Source organism: Tachysurus fulvidraco, chromosome 20 (genome assembly GCF_022655615.1).
Source record: "Tachysurus fulvidraco isolate hzauxx_2018 chromosome 20, HZAU_PFXX_2.0, whole genome shotgun sequence".
In the NCBI taxonomy this organism is placed as follows: domain Eukaryota; kingdom Metazoa; phylum Chordata; class Actinopteri; order Siluriformes; family Bagridae; genus Tachysurus; species Tachysurus fulvidraco.
In genome coordinates, this window is record NC_062537.1 from 14,318,435 (window position 1) to 14,331,561 (window position 13,127).

Here is a 13,127-nt window from a genome sequence, read left to right on the forward strand (position 1 = left end):
ACAAACAAACGGTAAACAATAACTGCTTCTCGTTTAATCCTCCGGTGCCCTGTGTGTCTGTAATGAGAGAAACAACAACTTTTCCAAGTTCACACAACTTTTCCTGGAGGTTTTAATTTAACACACGAACTAAAATCCCTAAAATGGTGAGTTTATGAATTTATATAAACCCTCATTTATTTATTTACTTATTTATAAAGTTTATTTTGTTTAGAAATGTCTCATGTTTAACTCCAGACTATAGACAAACATCTTGTTTATGTTTGTTTCATTGTTCAGGTGTATTAGCATTAGCTAACGTTAGGTATGTGTGTATACATATATATATATATATATATATATATATATATATATATATATATATATATATAATTTTTATATATAGAGATATTAAAACACCAATTTTCACTTGTACTTGTTGAGCTACTGATAAGAAGGTTGTGGGTTCGAATCCCACGTCCACCAAACCGCCACTGTTTTGCCCCTGAGCGGGGCTCTTAACCCTGAATTAGCTGTATAAATAAAACGAGATAATGTAAGTCCCACTGGATAACTTGGTTCCTCCTTTCACCATCTAAGGGAGTTTTTTCCTCTCCGTTCCTCAGACTTGCTCATTGGGGATAAATACAAACACATTTAAATATCTCTAATATTAATCTTGATTTATTTTTGCATTATATTCATCTTTATATTAATCTTTTGTTTTATGTTTATATTCAATAAAGCTGATTTGAGACAGTCAATTGTAAAAAGCACAATAGAAAAAAATTTGAATTGAATTGAATAAGGGCATTTGCCAAATGCTGGAAATGTAAACGTAATTTCTCCCTTCACCAGGATGTGCTTGATGAAGATCCTGTTGTTAATCAGAAGTTAACTTAGCTTAGTGAATCATTTAATTCACTTTCTGACCGGTTTTGGTCCAACACTTGGATTAAATCTGAGTTCCTTATCATTGTACATGTTTCAAGTAAAAAGCTCTTCAGTGCTACAGTACGCATAAATATAAATGTTTACCTGAATAAAAACAAACCTGAAACACAGCGACTGCACATTGCTTCGCTTAAAATATTACTGCAAATATCACACCTCAAACACAAACATTAAAATAGCCATTATTCAGTCGTAGGTAAAGAATGAAACACAACATGACATTGGTGTAATGTCACATGACTCCAAGTGGAGTTACTTTTTAACAAGATGTCTAACAAGATGTCCTTTAAGAAGTGCTTTATTCCTCTTATAACTAAGGTACGATCCAGTGATTACGATATTTAATTGAAATAAATAAATAAATGTCAGAAACTGGACAGAACAAAGTAATAATACAGTAATACAGTAAAAAAAAGTGGATTATAAAAATGTGTAAATTCAGTGATCACTGATCACTTCAGGAGTCTCTGTTGTAGCCCTCGTAACTGTGTAACAGTCAGTAAGGTGTTCAGTACAGAGGAGTGTAGAGAGAGGGTGCGAGACAGTAATACGTACACGTATACCAACCACACACACCTTCTGACCTGTGACTATTAGAAAAGGGGAAACATGTGATTTCAGTGGTTTTGTGCATGGTTTGATTGTTGGTGCCACATGGGCTGGTTAGATTATTTCTGTAACTCATATAATCTCTCGGGATTTTCACACATAAGAGACTCTAGAATTTACTCAGTTAAGGAAAAAACATCGAGGGAAAGAGGTCCTGTGAAGTGAAACAGCTTTTTTGTTGAGAGAGATCAACACATAATGGCCAGACTGGTTAAGGCTGAATGAAGAAGACGACTTTATTTTCGTCACATATACATTACAGCAGAGTGAAATTCTTTCTTCACATATCCCAACTTTGGAGGTTGGGGTCAGAGCACAGGATCAGTCTACAGTATCATGATACACCATCACTGGAGCAGAGAGGGTTGACACAACAGTGGCAGCTTGGCAGTGCTATGACTTGAACCCTGATCTTCTAATCAACAACCCAGAGCCTTAACCACTTGATCTACCACTATCCCAAAATGGCCTTTTTTTTAAGAGCTGGCTGTGCATAGCAGAGGATGATTTTACTCCATTGACCTCTGGGTTATGGGTTCTGCACTCAACTCAAACCCACCATCCCTGGATTAGGGCACCAATGACTTACCCTATAAGATCAGGCTACAGTAATGCAGCTAATCACTCTGTGTAATTGTGGTGAGTAGAAAAGCATCTCAGTATGTCTCAACATGTCAAACCAAGGTAGAGGTAGATGAGCTCCAACAGCAGAAGAACACATCGGGTTCTCTTCTTTAACAAGTCGCTCTAGTGGGCACAGACTCACAAAAACTGAGTATTTGAAGACTCGCAAGATCATGGTGTTGCTGTGATTTATCGCTTGTAAGGTGCAGGAAGTAATAAAAGACTAATAATCCGCTAATAAAGAAGAAGACATGAGCCGACAAAAGTGGAAATCCGTATAAATCGTGTCGACATTTATAATATGTTTAGATATTTATCAAGCGAGTCTTGGGGGAAAAAAAAACCAGGAAACGGTTTTTATTCTAGAGCTTTAAATAAATGATCTTCAATAAAAAGCTTTTCAGGGTGGAGGTGTTTGTAGAATAGTATGACTTTGTTAGTGCTCTTAGTTCTGGGTTATTTTATGTAGCTGTGTGTTGTTCTGTAGCACTGCAGTCCTATGGGAACGTCGTTTCATATCACCGTGTACTGCGCCGGCTATATGGGGTTGAAATGACAATAAAGCATCCTGACTTGCCTCGACTCAGCAGGATATGTCCTTTGTAGCTTCACTTAAAGGAACTAGAGGATCTCTGAAGCACATTTTGGCAGCCTTTTTTTCTTTTCCTTTTTTTTTCTTCCTTGAAATTTCACATTTGCATAATTTGTTCTGCTGGGAACAAATATTTACTATAAATGTCCAAAAGTTATTTTGACACATTGCTTCATATGCATATCAGCTCGGGCTGCACTGTAGGCAGAGCAAGCTTGGCACACCTGGGATTCGAGCTCATGACCTTCTGGAGTCAGACACCTTAAACTCATGGCTACCACAACAACTAATCTACTTATTAACATCTACCATCTACAATTATATATATATATATAAAAAAAGAAAAGTAGCCATTTTTTCATAAACAGTTACATAGTGACTTTTGTATCTTTGATGAAGAATCTGTGTTAAACACTTTCAGCTCTTGTAGCACTGAAGACAAACAAGCAGTTTCTGTACACAGAAACCGTCTGTCTCATATTTCAAACCCAATGCTAATGCCTTGAGATGACTCGGTTTCAAATCCTTGAGACGACATGCGCTCGAACTCTTTCGACTACTCACAAGCGCTAATGTGGTGGTTATAAGCTGTCTTTATTTGATAACTACATTTCCCTTATTTCTCTAATACACAGCTAAATTGGAAAAAGCAGAAAAAAAACGCTAATTGCATATTTGTTCAAATTCTATAGTCATTCTTGATGAAAACGTGGAAATGTTTAATAATAATATCGGGGTTGTAATATTAATGGCCCTAAAGTGTGTCATACTGTATATCAGGATAGTAACGAGGGGCTGTTTACATTAGTCTGTTATAAGCCGTATCTCGCTACAGTTACGTTGTGTTGTGGTTTTAAACACTACTAGAATTTTGTAGTTGTTTTGTTTAAACTTATTTCTGTTTTTAAATCGTTTCAATTATCGAAGAAATATTTCAAACGTTGCTTCAAATAAGTCTAGCTTTCATTATTCTGCCCTCGGGCAAAGAAACATCTGTATTTTCCTAAGGTCATGAGGAACAGAACCTGTGGGTACAAAGGCATGTGGTAAAGGTCGCACCGTTATTATTCACGCCTGTCCATTTGCAGCGCTTCATGCCCCACGGCCACTCGCTTACGTCTCCGAGATGCCTGGCTGTGGCGCACGCATCTGTTACCATAGTTTCCTCTTCGTGTGTGTGGGTGTAGTTGTGTGTGTGTGATGATGATGATGATGATGATGTCAGCGTGCACGCTGAGCCCCCTCCGCCCTCTCCCTCTCTCTTTCTCATCTCTCTCCATCTCGCTCACCCTCCTGATTCAGTGGCAGCGAAGAAGCAGCTGTCCTCTCGTCTGTCTGTGGAGCTCATTCATTTTGCGCTACGTTACGAGAAGGTAGGCAGCCTGACCAGCGACTCGCAGTTTCAGGGCAACTCTACCACTCTTCTCTGTTTGGTTTTACACGGCGTAACCCTGTGTGTGTTTTGGTTTGCTTTAAAATATCTGATATACGGTTAAAACTGAATGTGAAACTGTGTGTACAGGGCAGAGGGTCTGTGAAAGGTCGGTCAAGGGAGGAATAGCTACTACTAATTCAGTCTCGGATACATGTTTGGGAAACTCAGCCGTTTGTTGGATGTTTTCTGAGCTGTGTGCGATGGAGAGAGAGAGAGAGAGAGAGAGAGAGAGAGAGAGAGAGAGAAAGAGAGAGATGCGGGAATCAAAAGAAATGGCATTTTTTTGTTATTTAAATATCTCTTTTGTGCATTTCTTCACCAGTGTCTGTGAAATAGATTGCATACCTTTTTGCCTTCGTGTACGCAGCCATTAAACTCCCACTTATCGTTTTCATTTCGGAAGAAAGCCGTAGGAACTCTACAGCATGTTGGAATAGTTACAAAAGGGATCATTTGAACACATCCCAGTTTGTATTCTTCACAATGTACTCAGTGCTAAAGTTCGATTTGCTTTTAACCATAAGTCAACTAAACGTCGAACTTTAAAACACACATCGCAAGTGAAGCGTTTTATAGACTGTTTTTACACCTTTTTTTGCTTTGTATTATGTCTTAATTCTGCATTTTGACTCGGTTGCGCTCGTACGCCTGGTCGTATTAAATAGCAGGTAATTAAAGGTATGACTCTTCTGTTCTACAGGGTTTTGTTTTCAGGGTTATTGTAGAGAACCTAGAATTAAAGTTGTGGTTTCTGATTCTCTGTTTTATCTTTAGACTTCTGTTACTGTCTGTTCCTTAAATAAAGGACTGACAAATAACGATAAGGTGGCCAAGTTGAGACTTGTATTGGTGTTATTTAAAGCGTAATCATTTCAGAGTAAACTGTCAGTTTGTGGAGTGAATCATTTGGTAAATAAAAGCGAAGACAAAAGCTTCATTCCTTTTCTGGGAAACATTGTTGAGTTTCAGTATCGACTCCATTACATGACATGTTGTTTATTTCCCCTGACTGACTGAAGGCTGAAGGTTGCATCACAGAAGGTTTTTTTCCTCTCTCCCTTTTTGCACCACAGCTCTGCTCTAATGTTTCCTCTTGTTTACTAGTTAAACAGTGTCCTGATAGTGCTTTAGGTTTGTGCTTTAGGTTTGTCTTATCTCACAAAGTACACAATGATTTTTTTTTTCCATTGGCTCTCATGCTTCCTGCATATGTCACAGTGAGGCTGGTGTCATGATGGCATATGGACAGTTCCTGCTGTTGGAGTGGCATCTCCGCCCCCAGTGCTGCTCCGCAAACACAGAGGATCCTCATCTCCCTCTTCTTCTCTCTCTCCCTCTCTCTCTCTCTCTCTCTCTCTCTCTCATTCTCTCTTTCTCTTTCTCACTTCATCTCTCTCTCTCTGTCTCTTTCTCTCTCTCTCTCTCTCTCTCTCTCTCTCTCTCTCTCTCTCTCTCTCTCTCTCTCTCTCTCTCTCCTCCCCCCAAGCCCAGCCTTTGGCGCATGGCTTCTTGCCTTCGCCTCCGTGCTCTGTGTTTCATCCTCCTGGCTCAGTGGAACTGCATTGGTGCATTGGGACAGAATGATTTCCAGCACTCATTTATTTTAACGATCAGACGTGGTGGACATGCGCGCGGAGACATTCCAGCTGTTCCACATTCCACAGCAAATTCCACGAATTAGAACCGAAACACATGTTTCTGTAAAGCCGTAACAGACAAACGGGAATGTTTCTACAATTACTGAATGAGCACCCCTCGTACAGCTGGGCTCTTTAGTCCTGGAGATTAGAGGGACGCAATACAGTAATTGTTCAACATGTAAAAAACACCTGTCTCCCAGTGCCGGTGTGAATGAGCAGGGGGGTCCGGGGTGGACTGTTGTGTTGCTGTGAGATGAATGGATGGTGAAAGGAAAAGGCCTTATTTACAAAGCTCGGGTCAGGACGACCAGCCCGCTGTCAGTCTCGTGAAGCGGCAGGGATGCACAGGAAAAAGCCAGCGGAAAGAATTGTACGAAACCACGTCTGTGCCTACAGCACTCAGTCGAGTACTAATCGCAGAAAGTGCTCAAGCCTCTGCTCTTGTCAGCTGAGTGATTTATAAAGCTGTGATATTGTAGGAAAGATGCACTGGAGAGCGTGAAGCTGAACACGCACATGCTTTTGTGTTCAAAGGGCTTTTGTGCTTAAATTATATGTATGGAGTAATTATCGATCGAGTGTAATTATATGCTCAGGTTGTTTCGTTACCTGATATCTTTGTGTCACATTTAATAGAAGAGATTACAGCTGAAGCCGATCCATCATATAATTAGATAAGTGGAACACCAGCAGCATCAACGGGACACCACTGCCAACCAGTCTACTTCTTTTTGTTCCTAATTATTCTGCCTGAAATAAACCTTTAGTAGACATCAAACAGGAAGAAAGCTACCGAACAACTGTTTCAGACTTCGCTGTGACCCTGACCCTGTTTGCATCAATTCTAACCTGCTGGTTACGATTAAAATACAAAATCAAATAAAGAATATCACACAACAGAGGTGTGGTGTGATAAGTGTATAGAAACAATAGAATAGTAAGAACGATAACGGACTAGAATAAATGTTTCTGACTACCGTCTGAACCGCGCTGTTATGCAGGAAACATGCACACCTCCTGATCTAATCTAATCTAATCAACCACACTAGTATAATTTCATATAAATCCTAAAAATTATTCAACTAATCCTCCACGACATCACGTGCACAGATAACCAGAAAACCTAATTCCTCCTTCGCCTAGTGGCAGAGACATCAAAATAAATCAAGCACAAAGTATTCTGTTCAAAACAAATCAGCACAAACAAATCGTACACTTTTAGTTTGAGTTTCACTTGCTTTTGTATTAAATGTAATAATGATATAATAATAATATAATTATACAGTAATTCACAGTGATGTCACTCTCAGCCATGTGACTGAGGTGAAATGATCAGAGGATTTGGATCAATGCATCAATTTTAAGTGTGGAGAGAGAGAGAGAGAGAGAGAGAGAGAGAGAGAGAGAGAGAGAGAGAGAGAGAGAGAGAATCTAATAAGAGGCTTATTTTGGATAAACTATTTCACGTAAGATAACTTTATGTATAGTCCACAAGACAAAGTAATAACTGAATTTACACAAATGAGGCAGTGCAGAAGTTTACATTCCATCGATTCTTAACACAACATGTATCGCTACGTGGAGGCTGAACAACTGTTTTTATGTTTTGGGATAGTTCTTCATGAGTTCCTGGTTTGTCCTGAGCAGTAAAACTGCATACAGTTCTTCATAAAAAACCCTTCAGGTTCTTCCATTCTTTGCTTTTCCAGCATCTTCTACATATCTGACCCCTTTTCAACAGATGCTGTGATATAGAGATTCAGCTTTTCACACTGAGGACTCATATAGACCTATTGCAAAAGCTGATAGATGGATGGATGGATGGATGGATGGTTGGATGGATGGATGGATAATTGATCAATACAATAATGCTGACTTTGTTAGGCAAATAGTATATTTCACGTTAGTTCATGCTCACAGCATAATTTGACCCTAAATCGAATGCATTAAATAATCCCTAATAATAATCTACATCAACATCCTTCACTAATTAACAGGAGCCTGAAATCGTTGGTCACATATTGAACGGAGACTGTGATCATCAGCAGATTCAGTGATCGCTACGTATCAGCTTGTTGGCTTAAGAATATCATCTCGTACCGTGTGGAAGCCTGGATAAACACGATTTCCTTTAGCTGGAAATGGAAGGACTGTTATTTCAACATAATCTATTTTTTTCTTTTTGCATGCACAACGTGCTTTTTTTTTTGTTTGTTTGTTTTTGTATGTGAATCATTTAATGTGAATCATATCTGAGCTTGTAAGCACTCATCGCACTTGCAAAAGAATGAGCCTTTTGGCGTTAGAATTTTGTTTTAGAATTAGCATTTTATCATTGGCATTAGAATTAGTAACAACTGACTGGCTGAGAGGAGTGGAACCCAGTGAGCTCTTCTGCTGTTAAGGTCAATCCACCTCATGGTTCTGTGTGTATGCTAAGATGCTTTTCAGCTCACCATGGTTGTAAAGAGTGACTGTATAAGTTACTGTAGACCTGTTGACAGATGGACCCAATCTTATCAACAAGGCATTTCAGCCCATCTGGTATCAGCAACCATGCCACAGTTCAGGTCACAGAGATCACACCTTTTCTTCATTCTGATGTTCGATGAACGTTATCACTAAGTTGCTGCCGTCTGATCGGCTGATCCGATAACCGCAGGTGTTCCTAAGAAATGTGACCGTGGGTGTGTGTGCACATGATTCTGATCAGTCTTTTCCTAAGGAGGCTAATTTGCCTGTTCCTTTCTCTTGAGCACTCAGCAAGCATGCTGTTTGTTTCTTCAGGCATTTGTTCGTTTGAGTTGCTCCTTACTTACGTGATGATGATGAACACAACAAGGATGTGGTGTAGCTGAGCATCAAATCTGAAACTTCCATCACCCCCTGCTGCCCGCTCCGTCTCAGTAGGAGCCTGGATACGGACTTCAACCTGAAGCTGTTTATCTAAACCGTTAACATTCAGGAGCAGATCAACACGGTTTATGCCATAAACATATTCTCTACACAAATCATTGTCCTATTTATTTATTTATTTATTTATTTGTTTGTTTGTTTGTTTGTTTGTTTATTTATTTATTTATTTATTTATTTATTTATTATCTATTTTTTGTGCATTTTTTTACTCATAACAAAGCAAAGAAACACACTTATGTAGGTTCACGTTACATATAAAAATACATTCACGTTTATGGCATTTGATATACGCCTTCATTCAGGGTGATTTATATTTATCTCATTTGAGCAATTGAGGGATAGGTGACTTGATCAAGGGCTTAGCAGTGGCAGTCCCAGGATTTGAACTCACAACCTTCTAATCAAAAGTACAACACCTTAACCACTAAAGCTACCACTTCCTGGTATATACCGGTTACATACATATAGGTATATTAGTGGTGGGTCTAGACAATCAATGACATCAGTGGTCTGGAAACCGTTTATATCACATGTAGGTTTATTCACCATCTGGCAACAACAGTGTTCCAATTGAAAATGAAAATATTATATTAAGATAATATACTGTATACTTATATGTTTTATTGAATGAATAAGCATATGTTTGAAACATATGATATTATTAATGTGTTAGTCCGATCACTCTTTAAAAAATTCAGTACATTGGAATAGCTTTGATTATCCTGTCAGGAGGTGGGATATGTTGATGTGCTACAAAAAAAGAAAATTGGGCAAGTGTAAGGACCAAATTGTGATGGACACCTTTATCCAAGGCAACTTATATTGATCTTATTTAGATGATTGAGCAGTAGAGGGTTAAGGACGTTGGTCATGGGCCTATCAACAGCAGCTAAGTGGTCCTAGGATTTAAACTCACAACCTTCCAACAGCTTAACCAATGAGCTACCACTTAAACAATTGGGGTAAAACATCTCCAAAATGGCAGGACTTGTGCCTTGTTCCAGGTACGAGAGGTTACAGGACATCCTGTAAAGTCAATGGCACCCAAGACTTGCACATACTCCCTAAAGCGCATCACATTTCCTAGTTGTTTTATTTTTTGGGTGATGCTCTTACTCTTTTTAGAAATGTGAACTTTCTCACCACTTAAATAATACAATTGTATTTCTATTTACCTTCTACTCGTCATCAGCAGCAGATCAGGGGTTTAGAGGACTCCATTTGCTGGCAGCCTCAGTGATTAGATTAGTGTACTGTGATGGAGGCTGTCTGTCTTTATCTTGCTCCTCTTTCTTCAGCCCTTCATCCTCTCTGCATGTATTTTTTATAAAGCACCAACAATGAAGATTCACTCGCTAGAAACTTCTCACAAGATGTATGAGTGGGTAAAATGTTCTAACTTGCTTCGTCGTTGTGTGTCTGCAGGTTGTGAAAGAAGCCTGACACCGTATCTGTGATATGCGCCGTCCAACCTGAGGACGAGTGCGAATCGGCACGTTTCCTCACTCTCCTCCTCCTCCTTCTCCTCCTCCTTTCTCTTTCTCTTGTTTTCCTACCTCTCTCCTTCCTGCCAGCTCTCTCTCTTTTATTCCTCGTTGTCGTGGCAGAGTGCCCCAGCGCGACTTCTCTGCGAACAGAGCTTCCAGATACGACACATTTCCAGCCGAGCGAGCGAGAGAGCGGAGGAGGAGGAGGAGGAGACAAGAGAGCGAACCTGAGGGGAGACCCGCCTTTGCTTACCTTCGAGCTGTGACAGCAGGAAGAGAGAAGAGAGGAGAGAAGAGTGTGAAGCAGAAGGAACTGGGAGCCTATCAGGATCTAACACTCTGTGTGTGTGGACCCAGAGTAGGTTTGATGCTGTGAGACGAGCTCAGACCAGCGAAACATCCGTTCCATTTGCTGAAACAACTCAGAAAGAACGCGAGAAAGAGTGGGAGAGGAGTGAACATGGGAGTCCTGCTGTGTAGCGTGTTTGTACTGGCTCTGATCTGTCAAAATCATAGCTACAATGTCAGAAGCCCTCTGGACAGGTACAAACGGTAAGAGATTTATATTGTCCAATAAATAGTCACCTATTTATTCGTATTTAAATAGGAATATTTTGCATTCGTATTAAGATTCGATAAATCAGAAACTTTTGTCCGGGGCTGTTTTGATTCACTTGACTGTGTGAAACATTTTCGAATTTGAATAGTAATAGAAATAGCAGTATTTGTTTAATATATTTTATATCGTTTTAAAAAGTGTAACTATAGATTTTTCTGTTTCAAATGAAATCTCCACGTGCACACACAACGTCACAGTGTATATCATTTTTCTGCGAATACTGAACATTAGTATATATAATAGTTTATAAAAATACAAGTTGTTTTGAGGCTAATTCAATGTTAAAATTGTGTGCTGGTTCTTTCCAGTTGTAGATTTGAACTTAAATTACACCCCTGTTTATAGCACTGAGTGGGCAAATGCTTAAATCTGATTGGCTAGAAGGTGTGCATTATTTGTATATAACAGCACAGGTGGCTCCAGCTGTAACATGAACAATAGTTTAACATTAATGTGTTTCATCGAATCTATTATCGTTTCTATAGTAACAGCTCACACACAGGGACTTCGAGCCCTAAAAATAACCTAAGATTTTATGACATGTTGTTTTTACGGGATGTTCGCTTAACAATTATGGAAGTAGTCTTGGTTTGTAAGCACTTTTAATCTCGCTTAGCTTTTTGTTTTCTTAGTAAAATGACAGACTGTAATGTGTGTGCATGTGTGTGTGTGGGTGTGTGTGTGTGTGTGTGTGTGTGTGTGTGTGAGACTGTTTACTCCAGCTATAATGTAGGTAATAACAGGAATTAACTTGTCTCTTGGACCTTTCACAACATCAGATCTATTTATGAATCATTAAAACGTGTGAGGTTTTGTTCAATATATATTATGTAATTGTTGAGAAATCATCATGGCATAATAATTATTTTGAGGAGTTTGTTGTTCCTCACGTAATGTTCACCGAATGACTGTATACAGTTTTTAAATCAACAATGCTGTTTTGTGGAGTCTGCAAGCAAACCTTTATATCATGGTGCATGGTGTTTTTCACAGAATAAGTCTCCTGATGTGTGGGTTCTTTCTTTCTTTCTTTCTTTCTTTCTTTCTTTCTTTCTTTCTTTCTTTCTTTCTTTCTTTCTTTCAACCCTATCACCGACTTTTAACTCAGCAAACTGACTACACTGTATAACAGAGTTAGAGTTAATTTTTTAGTTCTAGTTTCTGATAGCTGATGGATAGATGCCTCTGTGCTGTGTTTGAGATGACTTCAGTGTTTTTCTGTGTTGTTCAGATTCGAGGAGTCGGTGCGGTCCGAGCCGAGCGACTGCACCTTGACCAGGCAGCCTTTCGTCCTGTCCAACCCTTATAACTTCTCACTGGATATCCGCATGCCGGGGGTCGTCCCAACAGCGGTAAGAAAACGTCTAGCTTTAGATCATAAGTAGGAACAGAATACATGTACAATTGAGTTATTTAGTAATGATAAATTCCAGGGCTTTAAAATGTTTCATGGTTGATTTAGGAGGACAGATTGAAAAGTTACAGTAGTATAAACGGGATGTAATGAAAATGAAATTATGTTCATAGATTCTCTACATTATTAAACCATTGAGGTTAATATTTAAAATTGGAATACTTAAATGAATGTTAATCACACGAGACATTCTTACATGACCTGTGCAGTGTTTTGTCATTTAGAGGTGCAGTTTTTTTTCCCCCGAGCTCCTTAAAACTTAAGGCACGTTGTTCGTGCTAGGGAAAGAAATACTAAATATGGCTGAGCAACCCTTTAACTTTACAACACCTGGTAACACCATGTTGATTTTCTTTTGGACTGTTCCGCCGCTGTTCCAAAACTTCCTGAAAGCATCGTATCATGGCCCTGTTTTGGCATTCTCCGCTCTGGCTTGCTGTTTGGTCTTGAAGCTGTCTCCACTCAGAACGTGTGCACTGTGGCCTGGCCTGGATCTCCTGCAGGGTTTGTGTGCTACGTATCGATCGAGCACTAATGTACTCATTAAAGCTGGACTCATTGCTGCAGGCCAGAGATAATTGGCCCTTGCGGCTGCCTCAGAAGATGCTGCACTTTTGTCTATAGAACAGGGAAGCCTTAAAGTGTAGAAAAGGGAAGATTTATCAAGTGTAACAAAGTTGATGTACATTGGAGAGCTTCTGTGCTTCTCCAGATTGTGAAAGTCTCAGGAACTGGGGAGGGGCTGTTGGGCTGCTGCTATTATTATTCTCCTTACAGCTCTATGACTCATCGGCAAGTGATTCATCGCGGGCTCTCGTTGATAACTCGGCTGGGAGAAGGGGGGATGTGAGCGTAATA

General features: G+C 39.5%; 1 protein-coding gene across 5 annotated transcripts in view; it reads left to right on the plus strand.

The window, feature by feature from the left end:
• Nucleotides 1–13,127, plus strand: part of pam (peptidylglycine alpha-amidating monooxygenase) — a 66,472-nt gene that overhangs the window by 133 nt on the left and 53,212 nt on the right. For 3 of the 5 annotated variants that reach the window (XM_047804606.1, XM_047804609.1, XM_047804610.1), the window contains exons 1-3: nucleotides 1–146; nucleotides 10,175–10,788; nucleotides 12,087–12,207. The exon at nucleotides 1–146 is cut by the window's left edge. In XM_047804606.1, coding sequence (XP_047660562.1) covers nucleotides 10,697–10,788; nucleotides 12,087–12,207 — 213 coding nt within the window. In that variant the 5' untranslated portion in view covers nucleotides 1–146; nucleotides 10,175–10,696. Of the gene's footprint in view, nucleotides 147–3,980; nucleotides 4,132–10,174; nucleotides 10,789–12,086; nucleotides 12,208–13,127 lie in introns of those variants that run through there. The other 2 variants (XM_047804608.1, XM_047804607.1) reach the window with 2 other exon arrangements.